At 47.3% G+C, this 20648-nt stretch overlaps 12 protein-coding genes across 12 annotated transcripts; 5 read left to right on the top strand and 7 right to left on the bottom strand.

The window, feature by feature from the left end:
- Positions 1 to 73: 73 nt before the first annotated feature.
- Positions 74 to 691, top strand: GL50803_007203 (Guanylate kinase; the record flags this gene model as incomplete). The annotated part of the gene is made up of 1 exon (XM_001708024.1): positions 74 to 691. The coding sequence occupies one exon, from the start codon at positions 74 to 76 to the stop codon at positions 689 to 691; it is 618 nt and encodes a 205-aa protein (XP_001708076.1).
- Positions 692 to 740: 49 nt separating this feature from the next.
- GL50803_007204 (RNA recognition motif family protein) lies at positions 741 to 1220 on the bottom strand (the record flags this gene model as incomplete). Its single annotated transcript, XM_001708023.1, has 1 exon — positions 741 to 1220. One exon carries the CDS (start codon positions 1218 to 1220, stop codon positions 741 to 743), a length of 480 nt encoding a protein of 159 aa, XP_001708075.1.
- A 61-nt stretch (positions 1221 to 1281) lies between these two features.
- GL50803_0014391 (uncharacterized protein) lies at positions 1282 to 5115 on the top strand (the record flags this gene model as incomplete). Its single annotated transcript, XM_001708022.1, has 1 exon — positions 1282 to 5115. One exon carries the CDS (start codon positions 1282 to 1284, stop codon positions 5113 to 5115), a length of 3834 nt encoding a protein of 1277 aa, XP_001708074.1.
- Positions 5116 to 5132: 17 nt separating this feature from the next.
- On the bottom strand, positions 5133 to 6074 carry GL50803_0014392 (Metallo-beta-lactamase superfamily protein; the record flags this gene model as incomplete). Its single annotated transcript, XM_001708021.1, has 1 exon — positions 5133 to 6074. One exon carries the CDS (start codon positions 6072 to 6074, stop codon positions 5133 to 5135), a length of 942 nt encoding a protein of 313 aa, XP_001708073.1.
- A 71-nt stretch (positions 6075 to 6145) lies between these two features.
- GL50803_007207 (uncharacterized protein) lies at positions 6146 to 9322 on the bottom strand (the record flags this gene model as incomplete). Its single annotated transcript, XM_001708020.1, has 1 exon — positions 6146 to 9322. One exon carries the CDS (start codon positions 9320 to 9322, stop codon positions 6146 to 6148), a length of 3177 nt encoding a protein of 1058 aa, XP_001708072.1.
- A 117-nt stretch (positions 9323 to 9439) lies between these two features.
- Positions 9440 to 11758, bottom strand: GL50803_0016747 (Rrm3p helicase; the record flags this gene model as incomplete). Its single annotated transcript, XM_001708019.1, has 1 exon — positions 9440 to 11758. The coding sequence occupies one exon, from the start codon at positions 11756 to 11758 to the stop codon at positions 9440 to 9442; it is 2319 nt and encodes a 772-aa protein (XP_001708071.1).
- Positions 11759 to 11838: 80 nt separating this feature from the next.
- On the bottom strand, positions 11839 to 13686 carry GL50803_0016746 (uncharacterized protein; the record flags this gene model as incomplete). Its single annotated transcript, XM_001708017.1, has 1 exon — positions 11839 to 13686. The coding sequence occupies one exon, from the start codon at positions 13684 to 13686 to the stop codon at positions 11839 to 11841; it is 1848 nt and encodes a 615-aa protein (XP_001708069.1).
- Positions 13687 to 13704: 18 nt separating this feature from the next.
- GL50803_0014807 (Ankyrin repeat protein 1) lies at positions 13705 to 15093 on the top strand (the record flags this gene model as incomplete). Its single annotated transcript, XM_001708016.2, has 1 exon — positions 13705 to 15093. The coding sequence occupies one exon, from the start codon at positions 13705 to 13707 to the stop codon at positions 15091 to 15093; it is 1389 nt and encodes a 462-aa protein (XP_001708068.2).
- An 87-nt stretch (positions 15094 to 15180) lies between these two features.
- Positions 15181 to 15834, bottom strand: GL50803_008913 (Hydroxyacylglutathione hydrolase; the record flags this gene model as incomplete). The annotated part of the gene is made up of 1 exon (XM_001708015.1): positions 15181 to 15834. One exon carries the CDS (start codon positions 15832 to 15834, stop codon positions 15181 to 15183), a length of 654 nt encoding a protein of 217 aa, XP_001708067.1.
- A 129-nt stretch (positions 15835 to 15963) lies between these two features.
- Positions 15964 to 17757, top strand: GL50803_008914 (Kinase, NEK; the record flags this gene model as incomplete). The annotated part of the gene is made up of 1 exon (XM_001708014.1): positions 15964 to 17757. The coding sequence occupies one exon, from the start codon at positions 15964 to 15966 to the stop codon at positions 17755 to 17757; it is 1794 nt and encodes a 597-aa protein (XP_001708066.1).
- Positions 17758 to 17838: 81 nt separating this feature from the next.
- On the top strand, positions 17839 to 18711 carry GL50803_0028666 (Diphthine synthase; the record flags this gene model as incomplete). The annotated part of the gene is made up of 1 exon (XM_001708013.1): positions 17839 to 18711. One exon carries the CDS (start codon positions 17839 to 17841, stop codon positions 18709 to 18711), a length of 873 nt encoding a protein of 290 aa, XP_001708065.1.
- Positions 18712 to 18713: 2 nt separating this feature from the next.
- GL50803_008916 (Signal recognition particle) lies at positions 18714 to 20537 on the bottom strand (the record flags this gene model as incomplete). The annotated part of the gene is made up of 1 exon (XM_001708012.1): positions 18714 to 20537. The coding sequence occupies one exon, from the start codon at positions 20535 to 20537 to the stop codon at positions 18714 to 18716; it is 1824 nt and encodes a 607-aa protein (XP_001708064.1).
- Positions 20538 to 20648: the final 111 nt, after the last annotated feature.

Below are 20648 nucleotides of genomic sequence, written 5' to 3' on the forward strand. Positions count from 1 at the left end.
TTAAAAATCCAGGGTTGTATAATTTTACTCTCTCATAATGCTTTAACGAAAAGATAGCCAAAAGGATTGGTTCATGCAGACGCGCTGCTTCAGGCCCACGCAGAACAAAATTATTGTCCTCAACGGGCCGTCAGGAAGCGGAAAATCAACCCTCTTTAGGGCCATCACGACAATGGATCGATACAAGGACTATTTTGGATTCTCCGTTTCACATACTACTAGGGCGCCCAGGCCAGGAGAGCGCGATGGCATCGACTATTATTTTGTCTCTCATGAGCAATTTCAGAGCCTGAGGGAACAGGGTGGCTTCTTGGAGACCGTCGAGAATTTTGGAAATTTCTATGGAACGTCGTTTGCTGCCATCAACGATGTTCTGAAGAGACAGCATTGCATCCTCGACATTGACTACCGGGGTGCAATGACACTAAACGCCGTTCTTGAGCAGGAAAGGAACGTGAAAGCTCTCTTTGTTTTCATCAGCCCACCATCTGTTGAGCTCCTGGAGCAGAGGCTTCGCGGCCGCCAGACTGAGAGTGAAGAGCAGATCAAAAAGCGTCTTGATACCGCCCTGCGCGAGCTAGACTTCTTTAATGCTAACAGAAGCTTTTATGACGTCCACATAATCAATGACAATCTCGAGGAAGCCATCCAGACCCTCGACCTCTCGGTGCGGAGATTCCTCTCGGGGTGAGTAAACACAATCTGTTAGTTCACTTTAGACGACATAAGCTTAAGTGGATCTAGTACTTCTTGACGGTTTCAGAGCTCCCTGACTTTTCCTTGTTGCGGTTATTCTTAAAAATTCTTCTTCTTTTCTTAAACGTCGTCGACAATCCCGAACCGACCTTCAGCTCTTTTTCATCCTGGACAAGCTTCACGAAGCACTTGATGACGTGATCATTCACCTTGGCGTTCTTGTACTTATTGGCACAGTTCTGCGCATCCTCCCTCGACTTGAAGCGGAGGGCCCATTCGGTTTCCTGGATCTTTGTTACCCTAGTAATGGACTTCTTGTACAGAGAGAATACCTCATCCTGCACCTCCCTCCAGGTGAGGCCGTCTGGAAGGTTCTTGACAAAAACGTACCACACACCTTCCTTGGTTGCTTGGTTCGCCAGCTTAACGCTTGCACGTGGACCCTGGCCGGCTTGCTGCAGGATAAGGGACTGCAGGAAGTCTACGCGCTCTTCCAGCTGCTTTATGCGGTAGTTCTGTGTCATCTACCTTTATTTAATAGCCAAGGCTTTTTTTAATTTTTTGGAAACAGTCGGCAACGTTGCCATGCCGCCAAGCGTTTCAACCGCGCAGAATCTTCGGTATCGCATCTTGGTAGAACATGCATGTCTAGATGCACAACTCCAAGAGTTACGGGAGGTGCTCGGTTGGTCAGAAGGTCAAGCATGTCAATCTGCATACAGTCTTTCTATGGAGCATGTTATCAGTAACCTGCATTTTTCCAAGGATGTTCTCTTTCCTTTCAAGCTACAGGATGTAACTCTCCAGAATATCACCCCCTCGTGGCTCTTGGAATACACATCTACAAACGGCATCAACCAGCCGATACAGCTCACGGAGCAGAGCATCCTCGAAGCTCTTGGTTTATCCTCTGTGTTAAGTGTCACAAGCTCAAAGTTTGGAGAAGCCAGGATGCCTCTTCATTTGCCGGTGAAAAGACTTCTCAAGGATCCATCAGCGACGTCAATCAAGACATATCCACCACCATATCACACGATCAACCATTCAGAGGCACTCCTCACCGCTAGCTCGCCGTCACTAGAATATACAAAGGCCTCTCTTCCAAAGATGCGCCGTGCACACGGGTTTTCTTCTGTACCGTCTCCGCAACGTTTAGAAGCAGACTCATATTGGGTCCAGAACTTGAAAGATAACATATCAGCCATCATGGAGACTAACTCGTACACCAGTCCCGATAATTCAGAGCAGCCCACCCCCATCTTTGACTCACCTCACCAAGCACCTTCAACAGACTCGTCAGATGCCGGCCCTGGCCAGCTAACAGAGGTCCTCAAGCACAGCTCTCTGGGAATTCATAGGGATATAGGGCACGATTTAAAACCAAATTACTACCATCCAGTAAGCTTTTCTGCAGCACTAAGGAAAACGGCTCTGAGCTCATCCGGCAACACCTCTCAGAATACGCAAAGGCGCAGATCTCCTATAGCTACTTCGTCAATATTCAAGACTCTTCTTTCGAAGATAGAGGCCATTCCAGCGCTTCCTTCACCTGAGATAACTGCAGTGACGCACTACTTGAATGCGGATCGGGTCATCGTTCGCAGCACCAAGAATGCGGTCGTAAATGGAGTGATTGATACCAAAACTGATCTAGACCAAGATCTAGACCAGATACAAAGGACATTACAGCTTGGTCCACCGAAAGGAAAGGATTCCATGGAGTGCGAGCTCTTTTCCTTGCAACCAATGGAGCCATATGACCCTGCACCTTTTGTACTCCCGGAACAAGCCCTTCATGCAGCTACCCTTAGGCGTCACGGAACTTCTGAGCCTATCTGCGTGAGTTCACTGGCAGTGGAAAAGGTGGCCGAGCTTCAAGCAATCAACAATGTGCCATTTGTTGTTGGATCTCTTAAGGCTACCTTCTTCATGGGTGAAAAGCTGGCTCGGACCTTTCCTGTGCTACCCGCCTTTAATAGACCGGGAAGCTCGTCCTTTGCCGCAGATGCAGCTGTGTTTCCTGCCATACATATGCTTGTTAACACTATGGAGTACAAGCGACCACTCTCGAAAGCAAAGCTCAGTCAGTTTACACGAGCAGCAGTTAAACGGGTATTCCAGATCTTCACCTCTGTCCCTTCACAGCTTTTAACAAACCAAGACCCCGAAAAGTTCATTCTATCATTTACCTCTTTTGAAGACAAATGCGAGCTATCTGGGAAGAGTATTCTAACAGAACTTTATAGTGGTATTAGAACCATTCCTGCGTCCCCTATCGATGCACAGCGTACTAGCGCCGTATCTTCTTTACTCAAGCCGCCGGGGATACAGGCCACACCAGAAGGCATGCCCGCAGCCAAGGCTACCACCAGTCCTGCCATTCAGGTGCTTCACCTACATGCCGCGGCTGCTGAATATTCGCTAAATACAGCAATACCCCAACTAGCTGGGTTTCTCTCTACTGCATCTGTCGATCAAACGGCTGACTCTCTTCGCACCCATCCAACGATTTGCCACTTCCTTGTGGCTCTACTTGCCCATCAGAAAAATGACAGCTACATATCATCCCCATACTCCCACGCTTCTAACGATCCTCTCTTTTATATGGATGAGACTGGAGTGACCAGAACTCTTGACGAATCCATTGGTGAGTGCTCCAAGATCCAAGGAAGAAAGTCAGCATTACTGCCGCACATTCTTGTGGCCATACGCGATACGTACACTCTTGTACCAAACCTGCTTATCCCAGAAGGCGTGCCGGTGACAGAGGCGGTTCTGACCGCTCTCAACTACATGACCTCTCCCTCTGCCGCACTGATTGATGAGCTGATCCCACAGTGCATCCAAGCCAACCAAGGCAAGCAACTAAAGTTCACAGCCACTGAAAGCCTTTTTGACTCTGCAGGAGGGACACCCTTTCATGAGACAGGACCTCAGTTTCATGGATGCTTTGATGCGCTTGAGCCAAGCGCCGTACAGAGCAGCGTGATTGATACGTCCAAGAAGAGCCACAGGTTGCCAGCATCTCTTTCTAGCGTTGAGCCGCCACTAAAACAGTCAAAAACACCTTCTAATCCTAGAAATGAGTTATTGTCATCATTTGTCCGTGCAAACACACTTCTCCAAGCCGCAATCAGTATTTGCTCTTCAGCTACAGGTGGACCTTCTCCAGCTCAATTAGCACACGCTGTTTTGACTAACTCTTGCTCTAAAAACATAGTTTCTACAGCCAGTCTATTTAAGCAATACAGAGATTCTGTTGATAACACGTTACTTGATGATCCTCTCACCGATTCTTTGCTCACAATGGCCCAAAACAGAACAACGATCAATCTAATTCAACGAGACTACTTTGAAAGCTTCGCACAATATACAATAACTCCTATAAAGTTACAAGGTATTAAGTACGCTGCAAGTGACTATTTTTCATTTATTAGCGACTCTTCACAGCATCTACGCAAAGCGGACGCATCTCTGAATTCAGCCTTATCTGCCGCTGATAGTAAGGGAAAGATGGCCGGAGAGAAGTCCTTTGGAGATGTGAAGCTGCTACTTCCAATGACGGAGCCATCAAAGGCGGCAATTTTGGCCATCACGTCTCCTATGCTGGGCGAGTATCGTTTGTTAGCCAACACGGGTGCTTCAGGTCCTACTTTTCCTGCTAACGCAACATATTATGGGATTGACATTGCAGTAGTTAACGCTATTGGATACGCCGTCTCTTACTTGTTACTTCTCAGTTCCCACGAGTATAAGCTTCTTCCCAAGACTTCTCCAGATGAGCTGATGACTCCCCAAGCGTCACACCTTTACGTACAAACACGTATCAATGCCGTTTCTCGCGTTAGACAGGATAAGAATACCACCCTTTCATTCATCAAGGAGGCCTCATTTCAGTATACAAACGGAGAAACACTGGCGTATAGAGCACAGGAGAAAATGCGATTCTACCTGCTGCCTAATTACCCCTTTGTATATGTCATTCGGGGACACAGGGTCCCGGTCGTTCCCATCCAGAGGTCGCCTACGCAACGGTTACCAGATATACCTGCAAATCCATCCATTCTACCGAGAACCGTTTCGAAGGCCTTTGTTGTGCGTGACGCACTGGCAAGGCTAGCGGGTCGATTTGGGACAATTAATGATGTTTCGGACACTTGTTGTGATAGTGGCTTCTACTTTCATCAGGATGACCCAAAGCTCACGTCGGCAATATCAACAATTCTTGATAGGCTCCACCAGGTCTTTTATGACAAGGAAGCAGAGCGTAAGGTCTGCACTTACATTTCGGCCATGAAACTGTGGATCTACGTTCATGGGAAAGTGGAGCTGTTCTACGATCCGGCCCTCCGGAAGGACAATCGATACTCCGATTCATATCCTCATGGTCTAGACAATATCTATCAACGGGGAAAATGAGTGACCAATTTATTCCGTCACGCTTTGGCTAGATTGCGTTGAACGCGATACCATAACCCATCAACATTGATGTCTCCATAGATAAGGGCGTACACGCGCTCGGAAGACAGCTTGACACCGTACTCGTCTAAATATTTCTGAATGATACCCATGTACTTGGATTTGACCTCATCACGACCTTTACTTGCCGCGATAAGGGCTTCATAGTCATCCAGCTGGCGCAGTATGCAGTCCCAGCGACGCTGAAGTGAATTCTTCTCGGCACAATCAAAATGAGTAGCAATCAGATAGTCAACGTCAAGCTTGCTGACGATGTCGACAGTCTTGCGCCATGCTGTAGCATCAAACTGCGTTGGCGTTGTGCAAAGCAGTGGGCAGAAGTTGATTTCGCTGAACGAAAAGCCGAGGCCATCACCCGCAAAGAGGATCTTCAGTGCCTCTGAGTAGAAGACAGCGTGGTGAAAGGCGTGTCCATGAGCGTGGATGACGCGAAGCTTGAGTAGTGAAGACGCAGCCCCGTAGACGGAGCCATCTTCGGCGCTGATCATGCGGTCGGCGGGCATTCCAACGATCCCTGGATAGTCTTGATTGAAGACCTGTTCGCCATATACCTGTATCGCTGCTGGCACTAACTTGTCATGAGGATCAATTATGTGGGGGGCAGCCGCTGGATGTGCCACCACGGTACAGTTGGGCAGGGACTGCAATATAAGCCCAGTCCCACCACTGTGATCCAGATGTGCGTGAGTAATGAACATATACTTGACGTTGTTGCAGTCTATCCCCAGCTCTTTTAGGGCATTGAGTGTGTGAGGAACTGAAATAGTCGACCCCGCCTCGACCAGAATCGCTTCTTCACCGTCCCGAATGATAGTAACTCCGCACATCTTATCGCGAAGGAATTTGGTGTCCACAACATACACGTGGTTGGGGATAACTGTGCATACGTCCTCCGGCATCAATTTTATATTGAAAAGGGAAACAAATTGACCCACCGAATGACACAATTCACAGCTTGCCAAAGGGACACCTATAAACGATATTGGAGAACACTCTCTAGGTCTGTCACAAAGTCCTTCCACTTAAATCCGCTTGTGAACCCGACCCGGTCCGTTTTATAATAGTCCTGGAGTGTGGCAACTTGGCTTTGATTAAGATTTGCGTGCATAAATGTAAGAGCACTTCCAAGCTTGGACATCTCACAGATTCCCATGCGACCCTTATCGAAATTGACGAAGTAGCTCCGAACCTGGGGGCGATAGTTTCTACAGACCTCACCCAATTGCTCCAAAATTCCCTGAAGACTTGCATCGTACTTTTGCTTATTTGCTGCGTTAGCGAATTCCCTCTTGACAGTCGCATAGTCCTCCTTCTTCGGACGTTCCTGTTCACCATACTTCAGTCTCTTTAGCTCGATGGCTTCTTCTGGGGAGAGGAATATTGACGAGTCTGGGGGGAGGGAGAGATCTCTGAGGAAAAAGGCATAATCAACCATGCCCAGATAAATCGATGAACTGTCAACACACGTATAAAGCTCCATAAGAAACTTAAACGACAGCGGGTAAGCATCAGTGATCTTCTCCATGTTAGCAATAACGAAGGCCCTGGCAAAGTTATCTTTGCTGACAAATCCCGTGCGTAACTTGTCAAACTCTCGGAAGGCATCCAAAGGTCTGCCAGCCCGCTGGTGAAAGTCTATATAAATCGAGAGGATGATTGGACTTGCTCTTTGCACCAGCATGAAAAGCCTTTCATTGTTATCAGATGTCACTGAAGACACGGCTTGAGAGAACGACATCGTTCCTTGACATGTCGTTTGTAGGTCCACTTCCCCGTTCTTTACCTGAAGGGAGAAGCGCTTGAGGTCTCCAATCGAGAACCATTGACCCTTGATGGTTACCCGCTCGTTGTCATTCAGATTTTTGAATTCGCTACAGTCACCAATGTTGTCGTACTGCTTGTTTGAAGCAGACACGTTGTTGAAAATATCGTTGACTGCTGCAGGGTCTGTTCTTGTGGTCGAATCCAGACTGGGTTTTACCTTGTAGGAGGTTCCTGTCATACGCGTTGGCTTCCACGCGTCAAATGCCTTCTGAATATCTGCGACTAACTTGCCTGTGCATAGCTCCGCATGATCAATGCTATTTGTTATACGGTCTAAGTCCAAATTCTTGCGCAAGATTCTACTAGGATATGGAGTGCTGTAAGTTGCCTGTGTGGACGGGTTGGTAACATCATGTTCAACAAGTGACGCTGGATACATATAGGCTAACGTCTTTGTCTCGTCTATCGGATTTGGAAAGGCATATCCCAGGGAAAGCATCTCAGCATCTGTGAGGGTTATATCGAGACTATAGGACAAAGACCGCTGAATGTTGCGAAGATTGACACAGCCAATAATAGACTTTGGTCGCAGAGCGTCACCAAATTCACCTAACGCAAGGAAATCTGCAATCTTCAGGTTGCGGACCTGCAAGGAATTCGCAATCTTGTAAACGACGTCATCTGGGTGGGGGAGTAGGTAATCATTGATATCATGTGGCCGCCTAACAGCCTCACGATCGGGAATTATGTCATCGCAGCGATTCGAAATGAAGTCTATAAAGTTATTATAATTAACATAGAGGCCTCCCTTTGCCAAGACAGCTGGTGTGCTCGGCGGCTGCTCCACTGTACCCCGTCCAGAAACAGTGGAAGAGGCAAACATCTCTGCAAGCCTCTCTAGTTCCGCATCTGTCAGACCGTTGTTCTTTCTGATGAATGGAGAAGTACGAACCTTGGTGTCCACAGGGATGCAGGAGGGTGTGTAGCTTTCTGGAGTTATGGAAACTATCCCCGATAGAGCTTGCTTGAACTGATGAGACGTTATCACACCCGTATGTCTTTTATCAAATATAGAAAAATGCTGCAGGAGAGGAGCAGGATGTGCATGTAAGTATGCCTGCAACTTCCTAACAAGATCATAATCGATAGGTTTGCTGTTAAACGTAAATGCTTTCTCTCTCGGTACAGGTAAATTTGCGGTGTTGGTTTTGTCAAAGTGGTGTCCTGCGTTGGAAACAAATGTGTTAATAGCCTCTGACATTGTAGACTTGGAGGGGGCGTCGAGGGTTGCATTCTGGATAGCTGCCAAAAAGCTACGGTAGTTAACAGGAAGGCCCTCTGGGTCTGATGTGTTAAGAGGATCACTAACTAAGAACTGCTTTGCAGCTTCCTCGATGTCCACAAACTCCACGTTCGACCGCCCAGAGTCGGTCAGGGCAGAGGCTAAGGCAGAGCAGAAGTCACGATACGGAAGAGTCCCTCTATTCATTGTATCACGGGCCAAGAGAAATGTTTTAAAGTCTGGGCGAAACTTGAGCCACGCATCCAACACTCTCTTGAGCCCAGTGTTTCCGACGAAATCTGGCCGACCAGTTCCGTCAAAATATTTTGCAAACCCCTTGTCGAAGGGACGAGACGCAGCTTTAGCATCCAGCATCAGATCCCCCTCGTCTGCATTGATGGCAGAGACAAAGATTCTGTAATCACAAATAGTCTCCACAGATTTATGGGAATCGGAAAACTCTTTTCTGACATCCTCAGTCTCCGTTTGGGTGGTTGTGGGAAACTCGACCAGTCGTTTTGCTTTAAAGGCCTTTGCTAGGAGCTCAAGCTGCTCCTTCGTGGGGAACTTACGTATAAGGGCCTCCCACATATTTGATGTACCGCGCATGAACTGATTGGCGGTCACAAGCCCTGTCTTATGCAAGTCAAAATCTTGGTAGAATAGTTTCCCAATGATGGGTCTGCAGTGGACCCAGTGCCGCAGCTGCTCCAGAAGCTCTCTGCACTGGCGGTCCTCCTCGGGAGTCAAGTGGTCTAGCTCCAAATCCGGAACGACTAGCGTGGAATAGACGGCAGTAGTTCCCGCGAGAGAGCCTTTGGGTGCCAGAGAAGGGTCTAAGAGAGGCGTCTCAAGTTCATCAACCACGTCTTGATAACAGATCTCCCGTGGGTATGTGGCAGTCGCATACTTCTGCTCTAAATAGTAGCGTTCGCTATCGGTGAAAATAAGACCCATCGATTCTAAAGCCCGAAAGAACTGATCCACGGACACAAAACCCCTGCGCAATTTATCAAAATCTTGGAGGAACTCAAGGATGCGGGGCCTGCGCGTGTACATGATTGTTTTGATGCGTACAAGTGGGTCTTGCTGCTGTTGCATTGCTTGCGGCAGCCCTCTAGAATTTTTGATTTTTGTTTGGCAAAGATTAGTTGCGGCGAGCGACCGGAAAATTAGTTTATTGAACTGCCTGTTCTGTGAAGCACCACATAGCTTAGCTTATTCAAATAGCACAGAATCTGCCGGCTTGAATGGAGTAGCGCCGGAAAAATAGCTTCCTGTGTTCGTCGTTTGTGCAGTGATAGCAGCAAATGCTTGCTTTTGTTGCTGAAGAAAAAGGTCGGTCGGCAGTGGCTTCAGCTTGGGCTGGTGGTTGTTTTCTGCTTCTATGAGTCGGTGCAAATGTGGCAAAAACATCTCAACAGTAAATAACTGCTTGCGTTCCGGTTGCTTAGGTATCGATGCGGAGTCTTCATTGTTGGGATCGGGCTCTGAAACTGGCTCCTCCCCTTGAGATGATGTTAAATCTACAATCCCGATTGTGTTAGAAGGTGCTGAATTGGTAGAAGCATTGACCGAGGGATATTCGGTCAACAAGGAAGCATTTTGAACACTTGAGTTGCTCTGCTCACCGATAGGTTTCTTCGTTATAAACGGTGGGTCCAAGGTGGCCGATAATTGAGGAACAGGTGCTAGCACAGAGCTATTTGATTGGCACAGTAAGTTGCTTTCCAAGACAGAGAATGCGTCTGTAAGATTCCTAATCCCAGAGTATTGCGGCGCCAGCTCGTAGCCCTTGCTGTGGGTAAGACATTTGCGATCTGCTTTCCACTGACAAACCTCGTTCCCAAATGACCAGAGTCCATTTGCTTTCAGAGATCCAGGGTTGGATATGTCGATATGAAGAAGCGTTTCATGGAAGCTCATGGCCCTTTGGTCGGCTCGGATGCGACCTCGTGCATACCCCGTTAGCCTTATCCCGTCTATGGTTCTAAGCCTACTGAGCGCTACGTATGCCTGTCCAGGACTGAATGCTTTTTCAATATTGATAATTGCTGTATCTAGAGTCATTCCTTGGCACTTGTGGATAGACAAAGCATATGCTAGTCCAAGGGGTATCTGAGTGCGTTTTCCTATCACATCATCGTTGCCCTTCTTGATTTCGTACGTGACTGGGTGTATTTGTTGGACTTGATTACCGATTTGCACCTCCACCACTACCATCCGCATCCCCACGTTTAGGGTTATCTCATTAGTGCCGGAAGAAAGCTCACCATTAAAGTCAGATCGGTAAAGATCTGATGCAGCATTGCGCTTAACGCGACTGCCCTCCTTGGACCAGAAGTAAAAGATATCTTTAACGACACACTGACGACCGTTACACAGACCTCGCTGCACATCTATGTTCTTTGTTATTATAACTTGGGCTCCAATGGAGATACTAATCACCGGCGGCGGGTCCATCAGATGCTGATGATCAGAAAGGTTCTCGTCAACCGCTTGCAACTTGAATACTATCTGCTTCCCCTTTAGCAGGTTGCTATTGTTATATTCATCAACGGCCTGTCTGTGAGTATATAGTCTAACAGGAAAGGATGGGGACACATACGTTGTCCGGATCTTTTTAACCTCTAGCTCGCATCGCCTACGGTTGATGTGAATTAGATTTAAAAGCATGTGTCTGAAAGATAGGTCATCAGTGACATCGTCAAGCTTCTCCAGGGCAAATTGACGCTCCTCCTCTGTTTTCTGACTCTCATTCTCTAGGCGCTCAAGTTCTGTAGAGTATTCTTTATACGCCTTCTCAGATATCTTGTCATGCTCATTGTTCAGCTCATTTTCATGAATCAAGAGAGATTGTAACAAACTATCAGTCTGATTGGAAACACAGCCTATGCGTGTTTCGTTAAGCATGTTTATAAAACTCTTGTCCGACTGCCGAAAGCAATGTGTCAGTGATGCCTTAAGAGGAATCAACTGAAAAGCCGTTGCTTCAAAGAGCCACACTAGAGGGTTGTTGGACCTCACCACTGGAGGAAGCTGAAGAAAGTCTCCGCAAAGGATCAACTGGAGTCCACCGAAAAATGACTTGGATGCGCCTCCACGTAGGTGCCTGGCAACATACTCCAGGCAGTCGAAGTATGTGCCCTGCAGCATAGAGCATTCGTCAATGATGAGGACAGTGGCCTCCACCCACCGCTTCCTGGTCTGCTTTACACGGCGTACGCGTGCAAGCATATCGGGGAATTTCTGCTCTGTCAAGTTTTCATCCAAAAAACCTGCAAAGCTTTGAATGGTGCAGCCTGAAATGTTAACAGCTGCTGTTCCTGTGGGCGCCGTCACAACGATCTTCTCATTATCATCCAGCCTGCTTAGCCCTTTAATGATAGCACGTAAAAGATGAGATTTTCCCGTTCCTGCAGAGCCTGAGAAGAAGAGGGACTTGCGTCGAACCACAGCTGCATTGAACAATAGTTTCTGCTCAAATGAGAGATCAGTATAATATGGCTGATTAGCGTGCAGCTGCATGCCTTTCATATTCGTTTGTTTGTTTGCTTGTTTGTTTTAAACTAACAACTAGGATAGTCGCCTTGCAGCGACAAGAATATCCTACGTGGCTAAAAGAAATCAAGATCGTCGTCATCCAGAGCATTAATATCTATTTTTGGCTTACTTGGCTGAGCCGGTATAGAGCCTATGAGGCCAAAGGAGTCCTCGTCTTTTAGGCTGCTATAGAGGCCTGCTGTAGCTTTTGAGGACGGCCGTTCTTTATTCTTTGCTGAAGGGTCACGAAGGAAGTCATTGATTGCAAACTTCTTTGGCTTTGCAGTTTCTTGGTTTCTAGAGGGCTTAGGATCTATCTGGTCAACCGAGTTCGCTACGACCAATGTTGGGGCATCTTCCTTAACCGTCTGATGGTGACCACTAACACCCTTTTCTGTTGCAACGTTCTCTTCTGGCTTGGAAAGGTCATACTCGTCCCCCATGTTATCTAGCTCTGTTGTTGACCGTGTCATGAGATTCAGAGCATTGCTGGCACGCTTAGACACACTAATTTGTGAAACTTCGGTAGACTCACGCATATGCGCGTCTGTGAGTTCAGATTCTTGAATATAGTTTGACAATTCGTTAACCAATAATCCCTGCGGCTGGAGCTTTGGCTTCGTAAATGGATTGTTAGCCTGTTGTTGCGCATATGTTGCCGGGTTCACGCTTTGAGTATCGTCTGATGTACTGACCGCATCTTCACTGTAGTAATGCTGCTGTGGCGGCAAGGCAGAGGGTAAGGGGGCAAGAGTTCCGTTGTCAGCCTGAGAGGCAGGTGCTTGCAGGCCCCCCTGAGAAATGGGGTTATTGGAAGAGATTGGCTGCTGTAATTGCAGTGCTTGTGGTGTTTGTATCTGATGCATTTGCTGCAACTGTTGCACCTGTAATTGGAGCTGCTGGCTAAGCTGTGCCTGTAGGGACGTGATCATGTTCTGATGCTCAATGATCTGTTGTTGGTATTCTTGCAATTGCTTGGAGCATTCACATTCATGATTTTGTTGTGAGTTTTTCTGTTTCTCTGCATCGCTTGACAAACCTTCTGCTTGTTGTGGTGCTGACCGAGGGTACTGCGGTGGCAGCACGGCATCTCCAGTTGGGCTATTAATTGTCACATTCTGATAGCCCAACAAAGTCCCAGGCGCTGCTTCTTGGCTAGATTCTGATTTATCTGTCGTTAGAGATAGATTAGGTGGCAGCGGCTGAGATATCGCCAAAGCTGACGCTGGTGGGTGCTTTCTCGACTTCCGCTTGTCCTTATATGAATTGAGCTGTCCTGCATACTTGATTCCCTTCTGCGACAATTGTGGGGTTAAGTAGTTTCTGATTTCGTTGGCAGATAGCTTTAGTAGCATGTTCATGGTGACGCTTTCTCCTAGATCGAGCTCACGAAAACGCATCGCAACGTCCAGAACGCCGGTGTGTGGGTCTATTGCTGAAGATAAAGTTTTGAGATTTGTCCCCGCCTCAACTGCACGAATGCCCATATACAGGAGACTGTGACCTAAATTATACATTCCCTGTTGGATATTTGCTGCTCTTGTACGCTCAAACACAGCTGCATTGATGACAAGCTCGTGGTTTGTTTGAATACAGAATGGTGGCTGTGCTAGTGCCTGATGCTTAATTGAGGTCTGAATGCGAGCGTTGTCCTCCTTCATGTCAAAACAGTGTGGTAAGGCCATGATCCCCTTAGTTGCTACAGACCATTCGGCAGCCAATGCCTTTGTAACTGAAGACATGGCTTCAAGGGGGTCCCGCATAAAGCTAGACTCACATTTTGCTACGGAAGCCAACAGGTCACTTAAATCGACTAGGCGATTCACAACAATTCCAAAATGCTGTAGTAGTTGCTTGGTCACCTTGCCCATACTGGTAAATGTCTTCTGGGATTGTCTAACATGGTCCGAATACGATTCCATATTTTATTGAGACCGGGAATGGAGACACCCTTAATGAGATCCGCTGCCGTTGGAAATGTCTCCAAAGTGCGTGAGCTGCGGGCCGAGTATTCGGGACGGCAGAATAACGCTGGCTTTACAGCGCTTATGAAGGCGATTTCCTACAAACACTTGGAGGCGGCCCGACTCCTCGTCAATGACGAAGCAGGGGCATCTACAGATACAGGACACACCGCACTTATGTTAGCAGCACAGTATGGGTTTGTAGATCTAGTTAAGCAGCTGATCCCAGCGGAGGCGGGACAGCAGAACAAGGAGGGTTGGTCTGCTTTGATGATAGCCCTCAACAACCGGCAAAAAGAGGTGGCGCATTTGCTAGTACCAAAGGAAGCTGGGTTAAGCAAAGCAGACGGGTGGACGGCGCTCATGTTCGCTGCACAAGCAGGATATGCAGATATTGTCTCTCTTCTGCTTCACACGGAGAAGTCACGGCAATCTAACAAGGGTTGGACAGCACTAATGATCGCAGCAGATTCGGGAGCAACAAACATCTGCAAAATATTACTCAGTGAGGCGGGGATGAGAAAGATAGACGGTATAACGGCCATGATGATAGCAGCTAGACGTGGACACTCAGATATTGTTCAGCTTCTACTGAACAAGGAATTTGGTTTACGCACATTGCAAGGCCAGACAGCGTACTCATTTGCCTTTGCTGCTGGCCACCGCAATGTCTGTGCACTGCTTTCTGAGGAATCTGGTGACAAGGATATGCCGCAGACAATCACCAGGCAGGCACTAATCCCCATAGAGTCGACGCTGTGCACTGCAGATCTAGCAGGGCAAAGTAGAGACGGCGGTCCCTTACAAACAGTCTCTGCTGCTGACCAAGGCACATTGCTAGAAATAGATATGCTAAAGAAAACCATAGAAAGTCTATCTATGCAATTAAACTCCTCGGTTGAGACAGTGGCTTCTCTGGAAAGGATTGTCAACAGACAGACAGCTCAGATCAACGAGCTTTACATACTCATCGGTGGCATCTTGCAGAATAGAGACATGTCTCCTCTTACGGTTAAGCTTCCCAGCTCTGCAGAGGAGGTAGAGTCCAGCCTTGTTTCAATACCTGTCCGCCCAGACCATAACACACAGAACCTTAGCCCAGATCCTTCCATTTTTGATCTCCCGCCAAACTGCTTGCATTCAGCTGAGTTTACTACTGTGCCAGAAGGCGTCGAAGAAGACAGGCCTAGTTTATCAAGCAGTCCGACAAGAGACCTTGCCTCTTCTGATACCTCTTTAGACATTGTTTGTCTTCCTTGTGAACACATATGCCACTTTGCAAGCTTGGCGCAGCTTGAGGCTTCAAAAAAATGTGTGATATGTGAAATGTCCGTAGACGATTATATCGAAGTAAATACAAAATAATCCGCTCTACTACACAAGACGCATGTTAGTGCTGCTCACGATTGACAAGGAAAGTAGCCGGGCTGAGCTATTGCTTTATGTTATTTTCTAATAGTGCAGTTGCTGGTCAGGGATTGACTCACTGATGCTTGCAAGAGGCCCGTGACCTGGGTAGATCAAGTAGCCTGGACAGCGGCTTTTGAGTCTTCGGATAGAATCCTTATGACTAATTCTGTGTGCCTCTGGGAAATCCAAACGACCATACCCATTTGCAAAAAGAGTGTCGCCCGTACAAACGACCTTGTCTGCATCACTTAGTAGGCAAACAGAGCCTGGTGTGTGGCCTGGCGTATGGATAACCTCCAATGTTATGCCGTCGATGTCCCAGCTATCATCGCTACCGAAAGTTTCATCGGGACGGCATGGAAAATGCTTAGGAACCTCTGCCCCGCACTCCTTTGCTGTAGACAACAGATTATCCCATAGAAAAAGGTCAGCTTGATGACACATGATCTTTAGGGGTGGATAACGCTGTATGTACTTCTTCTTGAACTCTCCTGCGTAGAGAGCATTATCAAAGTGAACGTGTGTTAGAAGAATTGCCTTAACGGTGAGCTTGAGGTGTTGAATTGTTTTGTCTATGACCGGCGCCTCCCACCCAGGGTCTATCAGTATTGCTGACCGCGTTCTCTCGTTATAGAGAACTATACAGTTCGATTGTAAAGGCCCCACGGGCTCCGAAACTATCCTTAATTCTGTCATTCTTTTTGTGCTATATCGAAAGTGGGATTGTAGCTAGACACTCAGTTTTAGTTCTTGTGCCCGTGGAGCTAGCAGATAACTTGCTTCCTTGGACAGCCAAACTACACCATCAAAACTAAAAGAAAATTTATGCCAGGTCAGTTTGCCGACAAGTATCAAGAACTGGAACTCCTAGGTACAGGTAATTTTGGAAGAGTATATAAAGTAGTAGAAAGGAAAGAGGGAAAGAAATTTGCATGTAAGGAGATATTCTTACCGAAGCTTCCAGAGGATCTCGTGGATGCCCAGATGAGGGAAGTGGCGCTCCTGAAGACAATTAAGCACCCCAACATTGTGGAAGTTGTCGATGCATTTCACGAGGGAGACTATTTGTATATACTAATGCCTATCTATTCGCACGGCGACTTGGTAGCTTACCGCAAGAAGAAGACTCTTTCTGAAGCAGATGTCCTTGTTATTTTGATCCAGGTGCTCCAGGCCCTTGCATTTCTCCATGGAGTTCGGGAAGCTACAAGCGGTATCCCGTCGAAGATTGTGCACCGTGACATAAAGCCTGCAAACATCCTTATGGGAGAGGACGACGTGGTAGTGCTTACTGACTTTGGACTGAGTAAGATCATTGATAACATGACTGATATGCAGACAGTGGCAGGGTCTGTCGCATATATCGCACCAGAGATGCATGCCAGGTCAGCATACACGGAGGCAGTAGATATCTGGAGCCTCGGTGTCACCATCTACGAACTTATAGCCAATGGCAAGCCTCTAATCAATTCATTTTTCGGGTCACATATATTGCAGGAGATACAACAATGGAAGAGGCCACTTGTTATCCCTAATGCATCACAAGACCTTGCTAAAATACTAAATCTAATGCTTACCTTCAGCCCTGAAAACAGGCCAACGGCCCTTGAGCTCCTTACAATGCCTGCGCTTCAGCGTGTCCGTAGATCCCTACTTGAGAAGGGCCCCATTACCAAGACTCATACAAAGTTACTTACATCTTATCTAAAGACAACCCCAGCAACGTACCTGACAGACGTAGATGAAGATGGCAACAACATTGTTATGAGGTGCATTCTACACGGAGCATTCCATTTGGTTAGTGATATACTGAAGTGCTTTCGTGGAGAAGTAAACGCTGCAGGAAAGACAGCCCTCATGATTGCAGCTGAGCTTAATGCTACAGACGTTATAGCCCAACTGATAAGGCCGCAGAAGGGGCATATTGATGAGCGGCGTATGAGGGATGCACGAGGAAAAACAGCCCTTATGCATGCAGCAGAGAAGGGTGACGTGTGTGAAGCTTCTGTTAAGCTATTGAAAGATGCCGAAGCCAGGCTTACAACTCCCGAGCAATGGACAGCTTTGATGATGGCAGCAGCCAACGGCTCTATGCTAATTGTACGTCAGCTTCAAGGTCTAGAGGCAGGCATGACCAATAACACTGGGCAAACCGCCTTGATGATTGCTGCTGCTGCGAACAGAGTAGAGGTGGTGCGCCAGCTTTTAAGATTCGAGGTCCGTAAAAGGGACTCTGCAAGAAGAACTGCACTGATGTATGCTGCTATGAATGGACATGAGGAATGCGTAGGTATACTCAGACGGTACGAAGCAAAAATGCGGGACAAGGAGAAACTAACGGCACTAGCCCATGCTATTACGCGACGACACGCAGGGGCTGCTTGCCTCCTCATTGCAGCAGAGGAAGGAATTTTGATCAAGAAGCGGTCTTGCTATAGACTCGCCATAGAGTCCAACATGAGGGATATAATAGGATACTTCAGTAAGAGCATGACAAACAGCAACGTTTCCGCCCATGTTGATCTTGAGACGAGCAGCCTGTCCATGTCGAGTGCGTTATCAGTTGCTATTTCAGGTTGCGATATGTCGTGCTCCACTTTTGACTCTTGTATTCCTTAGCGTGCACTAGGCAAATTACAGGCTTATCAATCCATAATTCGGACCCTGGAGTTAGATTAAGCAGACACCGTGCAAAATAAAATGCTATACATGATAGGACTAGGCTTTATGCCGGAGGACATTTCTGTAAGGGCTCTCCGTGCTGTGCGAAGCTGCACTAGGGTCTATCTAGATACATACACAAGCGTAATTATTAGTTACGAGGATATGCGACATCTTATGGAGAATGTATTGCAGCGGACAGATCTAATACAATGTGATCGGAAAGCCGTCGAGCAAGAAGAGGATAAGATCATTGCCGATGCCCTGCAATACAACGTCGCTTTTTTGGTCGCCGGAGACGTTTTTTGTGCCACTACACACACCAACCTCTACCTGAAAGCTGTTCAGCAAAAGGTTTCTGTGGTTGTAATGCACAATGCAAGCATTATGACTGCTGTGTCTTGTACAGGTCTGGAGATGTATCGTTTTGGCAGAACCGTTTCCATTCCCATCTTCACTTCTACCTGGCGACCATCTAGTTTTATGGACTATTATCTTGAGAATGCTCGTCTCAATCTTCATACATTAGTATTGTTGCAGATGAGCACTAGAGAGCTCGATATGGATCTCTATTGCAACAAGGGCCTTGAGCGATACAGCGATCCGTACTACTTACTTCCTAATCAAGCTGCACGCCAAATCCTCTCCCTTGTTGATGAGCATCCCGATGCCTATAAGCAAGTCTCTGATAAGACCCTTGTTGTAGTCTGCTGCCGCGTGGGTACAGACACCCAGTTCATTGAGTTGACCACGCTCGGTAGGTGTGCATCGCAAGCCGATGAGTACTATGGCAAGCCGATGTATGCGCTAGTCGTACCAAGTCCATCTATAGCGGAGCAAGAATCTCGCATGCTAGAGCTGTTTACAGAGGATGCTAGTGTCAAGAACACGCTCAAGGAGGTTACTCGTTAATGCTAGAATAGGCCAAAGAACCTTTTCTTCTTAGGTACGTCAGCTTTTTCTACAACTTCTTTGCTAGACTCTCTTTCGGGCTCGTCAACACTAGAATTCATTATGAAATCAGGAACCAGTAAGTCAGGAACCATGTCCTCGGTATAGGGAGGCGGTAGCAGGCCGTATAGCTGGAAGACTACGGGGTCCATCCTCTTTTGAGCCTCCACCATAAGCACTATCAGCCTGTTGGTGGACAAGGTCGCTATGTTGGAAAATAATTTATCATTCTTAAGAACGCCTATCAGTAATGATACTAGCCCCGGAAACAGGCCACCCAATTCAGTAATCTTTGATTGGATGAGATCTGGCTTCACGGTGGCCGATGCTGCACTTAGTTGGGAAAAGCGGGAGCTGGCTTGCCTCAGTAGGTCCTTTTTCAGCTTGTTATTCTCTGCGTCCCCGCTGACATCTTCTTGGTGTTTATTACACAAGAAGAGAGCGGATTCAAAGCTGTGGAGAGCCAACAGGAGAGACAATAGCGGATCATTTGTGGCATTCAGTGCATGTATTGCACGGTGAGTTGGCGCAGTCATGCCCTCAAGGACGGCGATCGTTTCAACTATCAGCGTTAAGGCGCCCTTACCCTTTAAAGGTAGCGATCCAAGGGATACAGCAGGGGCTGTGTCCGTATCGATAAGGAATATTTCTTCCTGGAAATAGACAAGCCTATAAATCACCATGGTTAGGCCAGAAATCAATTTTAGGAGTCGCATTTCCCCATTGAGGACACGAAGAATGGCATCTAATCGGGGCTTATCAAATGAACCTGTCTTCTCACGATACACTAGGCATAGGGTCCTAAATCTTGCAAGCCATACCTTATAAATGGCTAGTTTCTTCCCTGCGGTCTTGAGTCCGATTGATACCTCGCTTAGCGTCTTGCGGAGGGCTTCATCTTTGCTTCCAAAATAGAACTGTGTTGCACACCCATAGAACGCTTCATAGCCCGACAGAAGTTCACAAACTATAGAGGAAGGGTCTCCGATAGATGATCGCGCTTCTAGAAGTGGCTCCAAGCGTTTAGAAAGAGGTCCCTGAGGACGGGCTAGAGACGTGCGGCCAGTTAAAAGACAAAGATCTAGCGCCGCACCAAATTCCATGTCGTCGGCTGTGGCTAGCCCCGCAATAGTTTCTGCTACTATCTGACTACGCTCATTATCCAGGAGCTTAGCAACCACTGGATCGTCTACAAACGCGGAAACCATATAAATGCAGTAATTTCTACGTTTCTCAATTTCATCAGAGAAGAACTGCAGTCCAGCAAGGTCTGCACCAGGAGCTGCCTTCATCTTGTCAAGTAATGCCTTGGCAACATCGAAGTCCGAAGCGGCTGCTGTATAGTCCTCACGTTCATGCTTCAGGACACCTCTTAAATAGTGCATATAGAAGAGACAGGAAGCGTAAACAGCAGAGCCTTTTTTGCCCAATGTTTCCACAACAGAAGCTCTTTCTACAGCGCGATGAAGACGAGTAAATACCCGGCGTCGCATCTTGCTGTAAAGGGCGTCTGTCTGCATGGCTTGGTGCGCCTGCATGGCCTCGCCAAGCGCTCGTTCAGCTTCGAAGAGAACAAGTAGGAGTAGGTTCTCATAAGCAGATGGACTCCTGTGCTCTTCAGGTAAATCGTTCTCGTCTCTATAAAAGATGCTTTTAACACCGACGGTGTGTCTATAATGGGCTATACGATGGGCACAGCGGTTTCTATAGCGTTTGAAGTCTGAGACGACATAGCCGTCATCTCTTCTAGCGGCATAAACGATGGAGACCACATTCAAAGCTGGCATTTTTTTTAAAGAGATCTGTTATATGTTTATGTATTGTCTGAGTTGAGCGGCCTCAGACAGCCCTAATATAACAGTCCTGTGGATGTACATACATAAATAATTCAGCCAAAA

The sequence above is a fragment of the Giardia intestinalis genome, chromosome 5 (genome assembly GCF_000002435.2).
Source record: "Giardia intestinalis strain WB C6 chromosome 5, whole genome shotgun sequence".
Lineage (NCBI taxonomy): Eukaryota > Fornicata > Diplomonadida > Hexamitidae > Giardia > Giardia duodenalis.